Source organism: Coccomyxa subellipsoidea (genome assembly GCF_000258705.1).
Source record: "Coccomyxa subellipsoidea C-169, whole genome shotgun sequence".
Taxonomy (NCBI): Eukaryota; Viridiplantae; Chlorophyta; class Trebouxiophyceae; family Coccomyxaceae; genus Coccomyxa; species Coccomyxa subellipsoidea.
The window spans coordinates 1,310,105-1,322,696 of record NW_005178028.1 but is presented as its reverse complement, the minus strand read 5'-3'; the positions used below and the strand labels follow the sequence as shown (position 1 = coordinate 1,322,696).

The following is a 12,592-nucleotide window of genomic DNA, read 5'->3' as shown; positions in this document are numbered from 1 at the left end:
CATTATGTCCTAGCGCTTGTGCTTGCCCAGAAGCCAGGCAACCTGTTTTCCAAATGTTTTTCAGTGCAGCTGAAACTTTGGGGTGCGGAACAGGGAAAGACATATCGAGGTGGCAGGCACAGAGGGAGGGGCCGGGGCAGAGGGAGAGGGCCATGATCACTGATGCTGAATCTGCTACATGACAGCTGGAAAATGTTGCTAGTTTTACATGCTTATACTATCAAGCATCCTGTGAAATTCTCTGAACCTGTCACTGGAAGCCATCAAGAAAGAACATTTATGCCGAATCGAAGGCTGTGCTCGCTGGAAAGGACTGATACCGAGTGGCCAGCGCAAATGTGTCTTGCCTCGAGGGTAGAATTGACATGATGACAAACTTCGCATCCATCTTTAAGACAATTAGTAGTATACAATAGAGCCATTAGATAAAGATATCTAGATATCTGTTGCGTTTTTGAAGAATTGCAAGCTCTATATAGCCAAGTAAACCTCAAACATGTTGCCAGTCAATTTCATGATGTTCAGAGCCACATATCGCAACCAATGAAACCACCTGCACCTACTAGAAGATACTTTTAAGTGATACATCTAATAGTACAAGATGAACAAGACACTTTTCAATGATATACATATACAGAGAGACAGCACTGCTGCTTCTGTGTACAGGCAGAATGAATATGCAATGTTTTACTTAAAATTGCCTAGCGAAGAATCATACAAGGTCTCCAAGGCATCTTTTATACAAGGTTGAGGTTGAGCGGCTGCCCCTTCATGCATGCGTTCCAGGTCAGACATGACCCGGTGTACAGTACGGCTGTCACTGCAAAGAGACCAGAGTAGCCCCAGCTAGATGCGGCCATGCCGCCTGTGACCACATTTCCTGCCATCCCCACAAGGGTGGATGCGCTGTTGCTCAGCCCCAACAGCTTGCCAGCGTCCGATGGTGCCACCTCCTGCACACAACCAACGAAATAAAAAATCGCATAAAAGAGTGCAGATGTGGCCATAATCCAATCCCCAATATGTGCCAGCAATTGTAGATCTGTCCTCAGAATCAGTGCTGCAGCTTGTGTTGCTGCTCGTGGACGTTCAGTCTGCACAGTGTCGCGTTCACCAAGTTCAGACAAGGGATGAAGCAGGGTGAGAGATCAGCTAGGAGGTATATGCCTGGACATAGGCATGGAAGCCAGAGTAGGCAAAGGCCTGGAGCCCCATGAACGCTGTCAGGCAAGCGACTGCCAAGTGCAGCCCACAGGAATTCTTCGCCAAGATGAGCGGAATAAGGCTGACAGCCGGACCTGCAATAGCCAAGCACACACCTTCACAAACCACACCATGTATGTAAGGCGGCATCAAACAGTGACACGACTTGTCTGTGCAAACATAGTGAATAATTTTCTTTGAAGGATTCAGCCTGCAATCCTTGGAGGGTGCACCTATTGTGGCGACTGTTTGAATGAAGGCTCGCACACGAGCTGGCTTCCATTGATGGCTCTCCTGCAGGTGATCAGCCAGCCAGCCTGCCACCATTCCACCCACAGCTGACGCCTGCCGAACACAATAAACCCAAAATCTCTCTGTACCCCTCTTCTTTACACGACCTCAGCCAGCTCTTGCACACGGCATACGTATTCGCCACTGTACTGAGAGCCTTGCGATGAATAAACGTGTTGCGTGAGTAAAATCGGACTTGAACATCACCGCCCAGGGAAGAGCACTCAGGAGTCCCATGCTGGCAAGGTCTGCTGCACCCAAGCTGTGCAGATAGGTTGGCATCCAGAACTGGAAGATGAAGAACCCCCAGCCGATCACACAATGTGTCAAGCACAGGATGACCACCTGCATGATATGAAGTTACAGCGGATGAACACCGAGAAAAGGACAGATGCAATGTGCTGCAAGAGGTTTATGTACTTCTGCAATGAGGTATCCAGAGCCCGGGATATTTTGGTAGCTTACCTGGAAGAGATTGCTTCCGCTGAGAGCTTTACGAGGAGCATTTTTAGCCCTGGAACTGGCTTCTCTGCTCTTCTTTTTCCTCATTATAGCTGACGGTGACATGCCTTCAGAAGGCAATGTCACTGCTCCATACACCTGACAGATCAATGCCGTGATGAGTTGGCAGGATTGAACACTGTCGACCATGATCCTGACGCACTTTTGACGCTGTTTGAATTGGGGAGGACAGTGCTCACCCCCCAGGCGATTCCACCGGCGGCAAAAACCACCAGTGCTGTCGGCCATCCAAATGGTGCTGCAACAGCTGGGAAGCAGACAAGGCCAGCCACCATGCCCAGGCTGAATGCAGCATAGACAAATGACATCGCTCTTGCCCTATACTGATGAGGCACCCACCTGTTGCAACACACATCCAATCAGTGCTCCTAATCATGCATGACAGACAGCTAATTCCAATACTGCTGGTGAGGACTTGTTAAGATTCAGGACTGCAGGGAAGACCAGATGCATCTTTCAACAGCAGTGATGCATTCAGAGTCAAAAACCTTCAAGGATATTGTGTGTGCAAGCCTTGGACTCACTTGGCGGCCATTGCGGATGTAGCAGGCATGATGCAAGACTGGCCGAGGCCGAGGGTGACACGGGCAATCAGCAGTGCGGGAAATTGCAGTGACTGGGGTGCTCCGCGGACGAATGAGGTCAGCCCAGTGACGCATGACCAGAGGAAGATGCTCACATGCATCACTGGGGTGCCCCCAATCCTGTCCGCTACAATCCCAAGAGGTATCTGCAAGACCACATCCATGACAAGTCAGATGGCAAATGCGTATATGTCACATGTTGAAGCATTGTATCTGCTTGACAAATGATGTACTCGCCTGTCCAAGGATGTAGCCAGCCAGCACGGCACTTTGCAGGATCCCCATCTGTGGCAAGCTGAGCCCCAATTCTTGCTGCAGGGGCACTGCCAGCACAGAGAAGGTCACTCTGTGTGCAGATGCCAGCGCCATGGCGCCGGCGAAGAAGATGACCGTGTTTACCCACTGCGCAAGCATCAAAAAATTGAGATGGTGAGTTGCAAGGTGAGTGGAGTTGAGCGAGCATTTTCCAGAGGCCTCCTTGCATTGCTAATGGTGCATACATATTGCAGAGGATGCTGTGTCCCAAGGGTACGGCTTCAATATTCGGACATGGGCAATCTAATGTTAGCTTTCTGGTAACAAGAGGAGGAGACGCTCACTCGATCTTGGATTTCAGCGTGTGAATTTGCTTCCCCAGCAGAAGAAGAGGGTTGACACAGCGCAGCGTTGGTATGAAGATCCTGGATCCTAGAGCTGGTGTGACGTATATCTCTGTGATGCCTCTGAAAAGATTTTCTTTGCTGATTTGTAAAGTGCCTCCCCCTCGTCAATATTCTGTCGAGCTTTCCCGGTGATGGGATGTACTGTCGAGAGGCAGGCAGTGTGCTAGAACCTTTGATCGGCACACTGCCGCTGATTAACATGTGCATGCTTTTTATTATCAGTTAGAGATCATGAAGCAATATCCTGCACACTGTCCACTTGACAGCGTGCTTCAGAAACAACCCACTGCTGCAATGGAAACTAAGGTGGTTAAACCCCATTACCACTGAAACTTCCATGTGTGCAGACCCCAAGTTTGAGGTGCAATATTTATACACATCGCAAGGATTGTATTGTGCGGCGAGACGTGAGTTTCGGAAATGCGACAGATGGCTTGAATATTCGGCACGTGGTCTTCGTCACCAACTTTTCCGGGACACTCCGTGAGTCAGGATCAGCTGCAACTTGCGGGGTCAATTGCTTCTCGAAGCTTGAATTTTACATAGCACAAAGTTTGCTCCTGTCGATCTCAGTCCTGGCAGACCTGTTCAGCTTCAGCAAGGAAGGCAAGCACCAACACGATCGTGGCGGACCGTGCTGTTCAGCTATCGTTTAATTTTGGTCGTAGATTTGTTTCCGGTGAGTGTACTGGTATTTATATATTTTTGATCTTCGATCAGCCTGATTTTTAAAATACGGTATTTTGGACTGCAAGTCACCTGTCGGATTTTGTGCAAAGTGTTAGAGAGATACACCGGATCTTTTAAACAGCAATACATGGAAATTTCCCCTTAGATAGCAGGTTTTGACGGTGATCAGAAGTTTCCTTCTGTCTCGCAGCAATGGTGACGGCAATTGCAGATCGCTTTCACGTGATGGATTTCCACAGCCGCAGATCCCCTGTGCTGGGCACCAGGGGCATGGTGGCATCCTCTCAGCCTCTCGCTTCTGAGGTAAATTCGATTTTGATGACTGCCTGGTGGTCAGAAAGAATGCAACACATCAGGACCCATACTTGAGCAGATCAAGGAGATGCAACACTTGTCCAGTCATTCTGGATATTAAAATCACAATATGTTGTTTTCACAGGCTGGCATGCGAATATTGCAACAAGGGGGCAATGCTGCAGGTGATCAAGACCTTCCTGCTTTGTTTAATGCTGCTATCCTGTTCCCTTCCCTCGCCCCCCCGCATGCTTTGCACCGTTCTGATATTAAGTACTAACAGTCAGGCATGCTTACGTGTTGTGTGCGTGATATCTGAGCAGATGCAGCAGTTGCCATGGCGGCAGCCCTGAATGTCACTGAGCCCTGCTCGACAGGTAGGGATGACCAATTCTATTGACAGCTGCTATCCCTTGCAGTGCAGAGCACACTATTTGACGTCCCTTACCTGCACAGTTCAAGGACACTGCCGTGCACAGGTATTGGAGGGGATGCATTTGGGCTGTTCTACAGCGCTGCAACCCGCGAGGTCACGGCCCTTCTAGGCAATGGACGATCCCCAGCCGGCCTGACAATGGAGGTCAGTGCTTCCTTCTAAGTCCTTGGTTTCAAGAACATTGCGCTCTCACCTCCCGGATATTTCCAAGATGTCCTGAGGTCGGCTTTCCATAATTTACATGCCCAACAGGCATTGGCCCTGGCTGGTGTGGGGCGACACAAACAGTGAGCACCGTGCCCACGGGTGATTGGGTATTGCCTGGATCTGGCAGGTTCATCAATGGGCAGGATATGTGCCAGCCCTGACGTGCAGCTTGTCTGCCGGCGCACCTTGCCTCCTGGCAGGACACAGCATGTGATTAGTAAAATCTTGTCAAACACTTATGGAGGTGTGGGGCAATGGGCAGGACGCAGCATGTGATAAGAAATGACTGCCAACACTGATGGTGATGTGTGGCAATGGGCAGGCGGTGCGTGCACAAGGCATCGAGGGGCACGAGCTGCCGGCGGACAGCGCGCTGTGCGTGACCGTGCCCGGCGCCGCCGCACTCTGGGAGGACACCATCAAAAACTTCGGCACGCTGGACCTCAAACAGGCACGGCTTCTCCTTCTCAAAACCGCCCGACAACATTGCCGAATATCCTTCCCAGCCTTATAGCAATGACGCTCCTTACTCATTGCATGCATGCGCAATGGCAGGCACTCGCCCTTGCCAAGAGTGCAACCCAGTAAATACTGAAGTAATCCTTCTGCAACTCTGCTGCTGACCTATGTAAAGGGATGGTATAAGGCAGCTTATTTGTGCTGCGCAGGTGTTGCAACCTGCCATTGAGCTGGCAGAGCAAGGCTTTCCCGTGTCACCGGTGACGGCGTACCACTGGAAAATAAGCACCCCGCAGCTGAGGGGCCCCGGTAAGGCGGCGTTCCTGACTCCCGACGGCCGCGCGCCAGCCGCCGGCGAGATTCAGCGCAACCCTGATCTGGGGCGTACCTTCCGCTCTATTGCTGAGCACGGCGCCCTTGAAGGTAAAATTTTGGCCCAATCCTGTTGTTTTGGAAACTATATAATTCTACAGACAGCATGCGATTCTCACCAGTCACACTTGCCCAAGTCTTCTCCTCCTCGAGAGGAGCAAAAGGAGCAGCCTCCTCCTTCTTGAACCTGGTCCCCTTCTTCATATTAGGTGCTGCGCTTGCTATAGAGCATCCCTTGCATGAGCTCTCAACGGCTGACGGCCGATCATGATGGCCAATCGTGATGAATTGTCCAGGCAAGATGGCCTGCAGAATGCATCATGCATTGGGAGTCAGGAGGCTCTGCAATCTGGCGCAGGGTTCTACAAGGGCAGGATAGCGGCGGCGATAGTGGATGTGCTGAGGCGGGAGAGGGGAGTTATGACGGCTGAGGACCTGGCACATCACCGCAGCGTGACCACCCGGCCCATCCACACCTCATACCGCGGCTACACCATCTACGAAGTGCCCCCGCCAACCCAGGTGCTCACTTGTTTATTTCCCTCAATCTTCACAGCACTGCGGCAACAATGTTGTGTGCGCGGTCAGCGTCTCAAGGTGTTGAGCAGATGTCTAGATCTGGTAAAATCTCCTGAGCTGCATGCTGACCTTGCAGCATGCAGATCTCCCCCATGATGCAAGAGGGGATTGCCGTCCTTCCAGAATCTCGTGTGCCGGCTCCGTGGCACTGGCAGTGGATTCTACAGTGTCAGCACTCGGGCCGACGGTCCACTTTGGCGACAAATGTCCTCTTTTCAATCTTTGGAATCGAGCACAGGTTTAAGCTTCCAGTCCCTTCGGCATGAGCCAGCAATGGGCCATGGCAGAGGTTTGGGTGCTTACGTGAGCGGCAATGACTGACGCGCAGGGAATTGCGGCGCTGATGGCGCTGAATTCTCTGGAGTTGGAGGAGGGGCTGGAGTCCGCAGGCTGGGGCGGCGCGGAGCACATGCATGCAGCCATCGAGTCCATGCGCCTGGGCTTCGTGGACGCCCTACAATACAACGCTGACCCAGAGGTGATAATCGATCTGTCACACACGCCAGGTGGTTGGGAATTTTTGCTGCGGTTTCTCAGGATGTTTGTTTGCCCCCATCTCTGTCATAAGTCTGGCCCCGGCTGGGGGGGGGCGGTACAAATACTGAACACCGTGCCCACGATTAATTGGGTCTTGATTGGATCTGGCGAGTTCAACAAGGGATAGGAATTTCGCAGCCTTTACATGCAGCTCGTCTGCAGACGCACCTTGCCTTTGGCAGGAAAAGCGTGTAATAATAATAATAATAATAATAATAATAATAATGTCTGTCGAAATATCAGGTTTTATATTGTGAAAAGCTTGAGGAAGTGAAGCTTGTTGTTCGCGACAGGTGGTGCCCGTCCCAACGGATGATCTGCTCAGCAAGGAGTACGCCAAGAAGCGGAGAGCTGAGCTCTTCAGACCAAACAAGGCACGCCCATATCTTAAATTACTTGCACACGCGTGGCAGCTGCTCCTGTTGCTTACACCCCCGCAGCTTTCGGGTTGCATCCTGGGACAAGCATTGACTTGAGTTGACCATCCCTCACGGCAGGAACACTGGACACTAAAAAGCTGAAAAAATCATGTCTGTGCAAGCTGTTTATTATTCCCCTGCGGGTTTTCAGGCGGCAAGGGTGACGCCGGGGAACCCTATCCCGGAAGCTTCCTCGGCGGCGGCTCCAAGTGAAGCACGGCGCTCGGGTGACACCGTTTATCTCTGCGTGGTGGACGGCCAGGGCAATGGGTGCTCCTTCATCAACTCCAACTACCTCGGCTTCGGCTCTGGTGCGCTGGCTGGCTTGCCTCTGTGAATTTTAAGTCTGCCGCCATTCATTACAAACCACACGCTTTGCAGATTGCTTGCGCACACCAGCCAGTGCCCGCAATGCTTATCAGAACGTCAGTATCCCCGCATAGCTCATGACGGCAAACAGCACCAATCTGCTTGCTGCCGGGCACTCTGCACTGAATCCCTTGGGCAGCCCACCATTGCTCAATGCTGAAGCACGCATATAGGCCACGCATGTCATAGCAAGAATGGGTCGGAGTAGCCATCTCCACAAGATATTCTCTTAGGTTTACTGCGCAGTGCTGCTTTCTGTCAGTACCTCTATAGTTCATCTGCTTTCCTTCGTTTCTGTCAACATGGCAAGGGCAGGGAGCCCGAGATAAGGATTCTCCTGCCAAGCAATCAGAGCCTGCCAGAGGCTACACTTAAGTCCCCCAGCTTATAATAGGTCCGGGGCTGGTGCAGGCATCGTTCCGGAGGGGTGCGGGTTCACACTGCAGAACAGGGGCCACGGCTTCATTCTGGACCCGAAGCACCCCAACTGCCTGGGCCCACGCAAATGGCCCTACCACACCATCATTCCCGGCCTGGCCACCGACCCAGAGGGCAACCTGTTCTGCACCTTTGGAGTCATGGGCGCCTTCCAGCAACCCCAAGGCCACATGCAGGCGCGCTAACAACCCCCTGCAACCATCTCACTCACCCTCTGCTTCTTAAAATCACACGAATACATTGATGCAAGCCAATAATGGATCCACATCTCGACTATAACTGAAGGGCAAGTCGATGTGATCTGCCATTCCGCACCGGTGCTCTGATTGTCATGCGGCAGTATGGCATTTGAGCAATCACTTGAAGCAGAAGGCTCTGAAATAAATTATATCTCCCCCTTCCTCGAGCAGGGGCAACCATGTCCACTATCTCATCTATGCGTTGTGTGTATACTGATGAGACAAGGACAGTAAGATGCCTTCCTTCAGAACTCAAATTTCTCCAATGAAAATGATAGTACATGCTGGGCTGCCAGGTGATATCCAACATGCTGGACTTTGGCATGGAGCCACAGACAGCGCTGGATGCGCCGCGCTTCTCCCTCTACGGAGTGGACTCTGCCGAGGGCCCCTCCACCGTTCTTGACAGCGTGTAAGTTGCTCTAACAGCCACCTTTCACGTTGTTTTCATGTTTGAAGAGCAGGGTTGCACCAGTAGCGATGTCTCAAGGAAGAAATTCACTCAGTACTGGTATTGGGATGGCGTTTTGACGTACTGGCGCTAGCAGTTAAGGTGCTCGCTTAAGATTTTAAAAACTCAGTACTCCACGTACGGGGGGGAACATGGGCAACCATGCCAGAGGAGTGTTGCCTGTGGGAGGAGAGGGCATGCATGTGGATTTTACCATGGTGGCTTCATACCATTGTTGTGTTCTTGGGTGCAGAGTTTTCTTGGAAGAGGGGTATAGCGAGGAGACAGTGGAGGGGTTGCGAAATCGAGGGCACGTCATCTACCCCAATGTGAGGGGTCACGACAGGGCAGTGTTCGGGAGAGGGCAGATCATAAAGAGGGACCCCAAGACCGGAGTGCTCTGGGGTGGGTCTGAGCCCAGAGCCGATGGCCAAGTACTGGGGTGGTGAAGACATAAGTTGCTGATCTATGTTTTATTAGAGCAAGCTAGCCAGAAAAAATGCTTGCCACAGACAGCGTGTTACCCGCGCATTGATGTACAGTAATTTAGAGCAACTTTGCAACCCCAATCTGTCGCGTGGTGAGACATTGCATCTATATCTCATGTTGCAGACACTCAATCTGAATCGTACTTCATGCGTTTGGTCTCTACACAGCCTATGATAGATCCTTCACAATCACATGACATCTGACCACGTCTTGATGAGAATGCTGCACTACAGTGTAGTGACTCCACGCCACTCCCACCAATGCAAGTCAGATGAAGAATCGGCGTCGGTTCTGGTGCATCTTTGACTTGTAAATGAACTCAAACTCACCCTCCTTGGAGTCAAAGGTCCCAGTCTGCAAGGCACAGCCAAGTTCAATCAGCCAAGCTCCCAGGCAGGAGTACCTTGAAATGAAACACCGGCAATGCAAACTTTCAGTCCCTCTCTTTGCAATGGTGTGAAAATTTCAGTAACACATCCAGTAGCATGCATATCAGGGACCAATTTCCAGAGTGACACATACCTGCAGGCTTTGCAGTTTGAGGGTGAAGCGTGGCCCCAGTTCCTGCAGGCGGGCTACCACCTGGGGAGCATCCTCCTTCCCCTTCTTCTTCTCTTCGAAAATGTACCGGTGATGCCTGCAGAACTCCGAGCTCAGGATCAGAATCATCTCATCTTGACAGAGGACGCTTCCACGAATGGCTTGTACTTATGGCCCCTTGCGCTGCCGTTAGATACAATTCCCCCTCACGGCAACCCTTTCTGAACAGCCGTCCTCTGACAGCTGACCAGTTGCAGAGAAGAGTGCCTGGCACCATCTTTTCCAACAAGTCTGTGCACACATGAGGCAGGATCCCGTTTAACTGGCGCTGATACTCAAGCATGAGCACAGAGTCCAGTCCAGTCACAGAAAGCATGAAGATGTTGATGCATGTGCGCAGCATGTGGGTAGAAAAAGTCACCTGAAGAAGATGCAGTCGCGCTGATTGTGGAAGGTGGCAACCTGGCGGCTCTTAAAGTTGGGGTCCTGGTGGAAGAGCGAGGCCAGCATGCGGCCCAGCCGGTGGCCCAGCCGCGTGTCAAAATGGTTCAGGATCAGCTCCGGCTTCATGTGCGCCGCCCGCCCATGCCCCTGTTTTGCAGCACATCCTTCGTCAGACAGGAGCCACTCCATCCTATTTTAAAGCCCCCCCACATTCTGCAACAGCGTGCCAACGTAGGGAGCCCCTTCCACGGCTTCCACGGCAATATTTTTGCCAGCTTGCCAGCGCACTGCATTGGCAAGGACGTGCGAAACTCCCACAAATAACGTCATCCCCTTGAGAGCCACTTGATCGCCATGTGGGAAGCGTACAACAGTGCATGCCATCAGTTCGTGCTAGAAGAAAATTAGTGTAATTTGGATGAGGGACATGGACACGCCTTTATTTCCTTTGAGAGCTTGAGGCTGGATATCCGGAAGTGCGCGGTGGGGCCGCCAGGCAGGTGTATGAGCAGCAGGCCATTGACCTGCTTCCGGTCCTCGTTGAACACGGCCACATCCGTGAAGCCCTTTGCCGTAGCATACTTCACTATCTTCTTCAGAGCCAACCCCTGCGCACAAAACACCTCAGCTAATCTGCATCAAAGGGAGTCTGCAAGACAGCTTTGTCCGGGCATTCGAAGCATTCGAAGAAAGACAGACATGCAGGGGTCATAGCAGGAAGCGCCAAATGAGACTGCATGACATCTGTCCGTCTGCTAGCCTGAGAAAAGATGCATGCATGCATGCATGGGAAGGAATCCAGAGCTCTGAGGGGCATCTACCTGGCGCTTGTAGAAGGTGGCACAGGGCAGCACCTCTAACATCTCTGCCAGGAATTGGAACATGAGCTTGCTGGGTCTGTAGCTGGTGGTGAGAAGCACATTGGGCGACTGTTCCCGATTGAAGTAGCCTGCACAGATTCATCGCTTCAGAGGCAACTTCACGCTGCAGTGTTCCTGGCATGACCAGCATAGCAGCCCCCTAAGGGCATGGGTAAGATCTGCATAGATGAGCCAAGGCAGGAGGAAGAATCAAAAGCAGTGCGCACTTGCAAATTCGTCATCTGCATCATCTGCTTCCACGTCTGCATCCTCTGGTGCGATCATGGTGACATCCTTCTCCCTCGTGTTCTCAATTGTCTGCAGCCGGACGAAGAGAGGAGACATAAGTATATGAGGCATTATGATCGAAGCAGTGTGATCGAAGCATTGTGATATTGTAGGATCTATTGAAGAGCAACACTGCATGTGAAATGTGATGTCTTCAGGTGCAGATTCAAACCCACCTTGGGAACCTTCTTCTTGGGCCCCTCAACTCCAAGCTCCTCAGCCCTCTGCACCTCCTCCTGCCGTTTTCTCCGCTCTGCTCCTTTGTCTTTCTGCGACAACATCAAACAATGTACGGCACTGCAAATGCTCCGCAAATGCTTTCACATGGGGTGGCAGCGAGGCTAGTAAAACAAACACTCACCTTTGCCTTGTGCTTGAGCTTAGCATATTGCTCAGATCGAACTTGCTTGTTCGTTATGTGGCTTGTTAATTGTCCTACTGTTGGTCCATCAACACCCGTTTCCCTTTTGCGTTTCTTGCTATCTTTCTTGTGCTCCACCATTCTGTTTGTTTATCAAGCGCAGCTGACTCCTCTGTTAATTTGGCTAGTAGCGAAATTGAAGGCTTGTTCAAAGAAATTGTCAGCAATCTGTTCAGCACCTCTACAGATCTGCAACACCTGCGATTTCCAGAAAGGTGGGCCTTGAAATTGCAACTTGTCAAGCAACTCGACTCCTAAGGAGAAGATGACCACCGGAGATCTCCAAAGATCAGAAAAATTTCTTCGCTCAATCAAGATGCAAATTACAATTGAAGAATTTTGCATGTCGGAAAGAGCCGTCCTGTGACCTGGAACGCCGGCGGACACTGATCCAATCCATGCATGTTTCCTTGGACAACCTTGGAACAGATTGGGCTTCGTAATGTCGCCAATTGTGCAGGCGACCAAAGCGTTTTATGTCTGATAATGAATTGAATACGTTTGGCAACGAATTATCAATGATGCTCACGCGAGGACAAACGTTCTGATGATGATTGTTCTGTTGACACTCTAGCACACGATCCTTGTACAGGGGTACCGAATATTTCAACACCTGGCTTAAAGCGCCGATCGCCGACTTATAAAAGGCTTCTATAATGAGGTTCTAAGTACACAAGTAAGTCTCGTTCCAAGTGTTACTTAGCGTGTCACACACCGTCCTCAGCATTACACCCACAACGGCCGCCAGTACGAAAATTGCTTTGTGTTGCTTGCAGTCGATGGAATTTTCAATGAAAT

The 12,592-nt window shown here is 51.2% G+C and overlaps 3 protein-coding genes across 3 annotated transcripts; 1 reads left to right on the top strand and 2 right to left on the bottom strand.

The window, feature by feature from the left end:
• Positions 1-192: 192 nt before the first annotated feature.
• COCSUDRAFT_25337 (major facilitator superfamily transporter) lies at positions 193-2,969 on the bottom strand (the record flags this gene model as incomplete). Its single annotated transcript, XM_005645088.1, has 6 exons — positions 193-953; positions 1,168-1,298; positions 1,437-1,548; positions 2,196-2,355; positions 2,541-2,746; positions 2,823-2,969. The coding sequence occupies 6 exons, from the start codon at positions 2,967-2,969 to the stop codon at positions 738-740; spliced, it is 972 nt and encodes a 323-aa protein (XP_005645145.1). The 3' UTR covers positions 193-737.
• Positions 2,970-4,144: 1,175 nt separating this feature from the next.
• Positions 4,145-9,410, top strand: COCSUDRAFT_48577 (gamma-glutamyltranspeptidase; the record flags this gene model as incomplete). The annotated part of the gene is made up of 12 exons (XM_005645087.1): positions 4,145-4,255; positions 4,392-4,431; positions 4,570-4,623; positions 4,726-4,826; positions 5,212-5,340; positions 5,558-5,771; positions 6,079-6,242; positions 6,628-6,777; positions 7,407-7,566; positions 8,036-8,199; positions 8,598-8,713; positions 9,006-9,410. 12 exons carry the CDS (start codon positions 4,145-4,147, stop codon positions 9,199-9,201), a joined length of 1,599 nt encoding a protein of 532 aa, XP_005645144.1. The 3' UTR covers positions 9,202-9,410.
• A 98-nt stretch (positions 9,411-9,508) lies between these two features.
• COCSUDRAFT_37822 (Brix-domain-containing protein) lies at positions 9,509-11,654 on the bottom strand (the record flags this gene model as incomplete). The annotated part of the gene is made up of 7 exons (XM_005645086.1): positions 9,509-9,595; positions 9,764-9,878; positions 10,203-10,372; positions 10,663-10,833; positions 11,047-11,174; positions 11,313-11,403; positions 11,550-11,654. 7 exons carry the CDS (start codon positions 11,652-11,654, stop codon positions 9,509-9,511), a joined length of 867 nt encoding a protein of 288 aa, XP_005645143.1.
• Between the last annotated feature and the right edge of the window lie 938 nt (positions 11,655-12,592).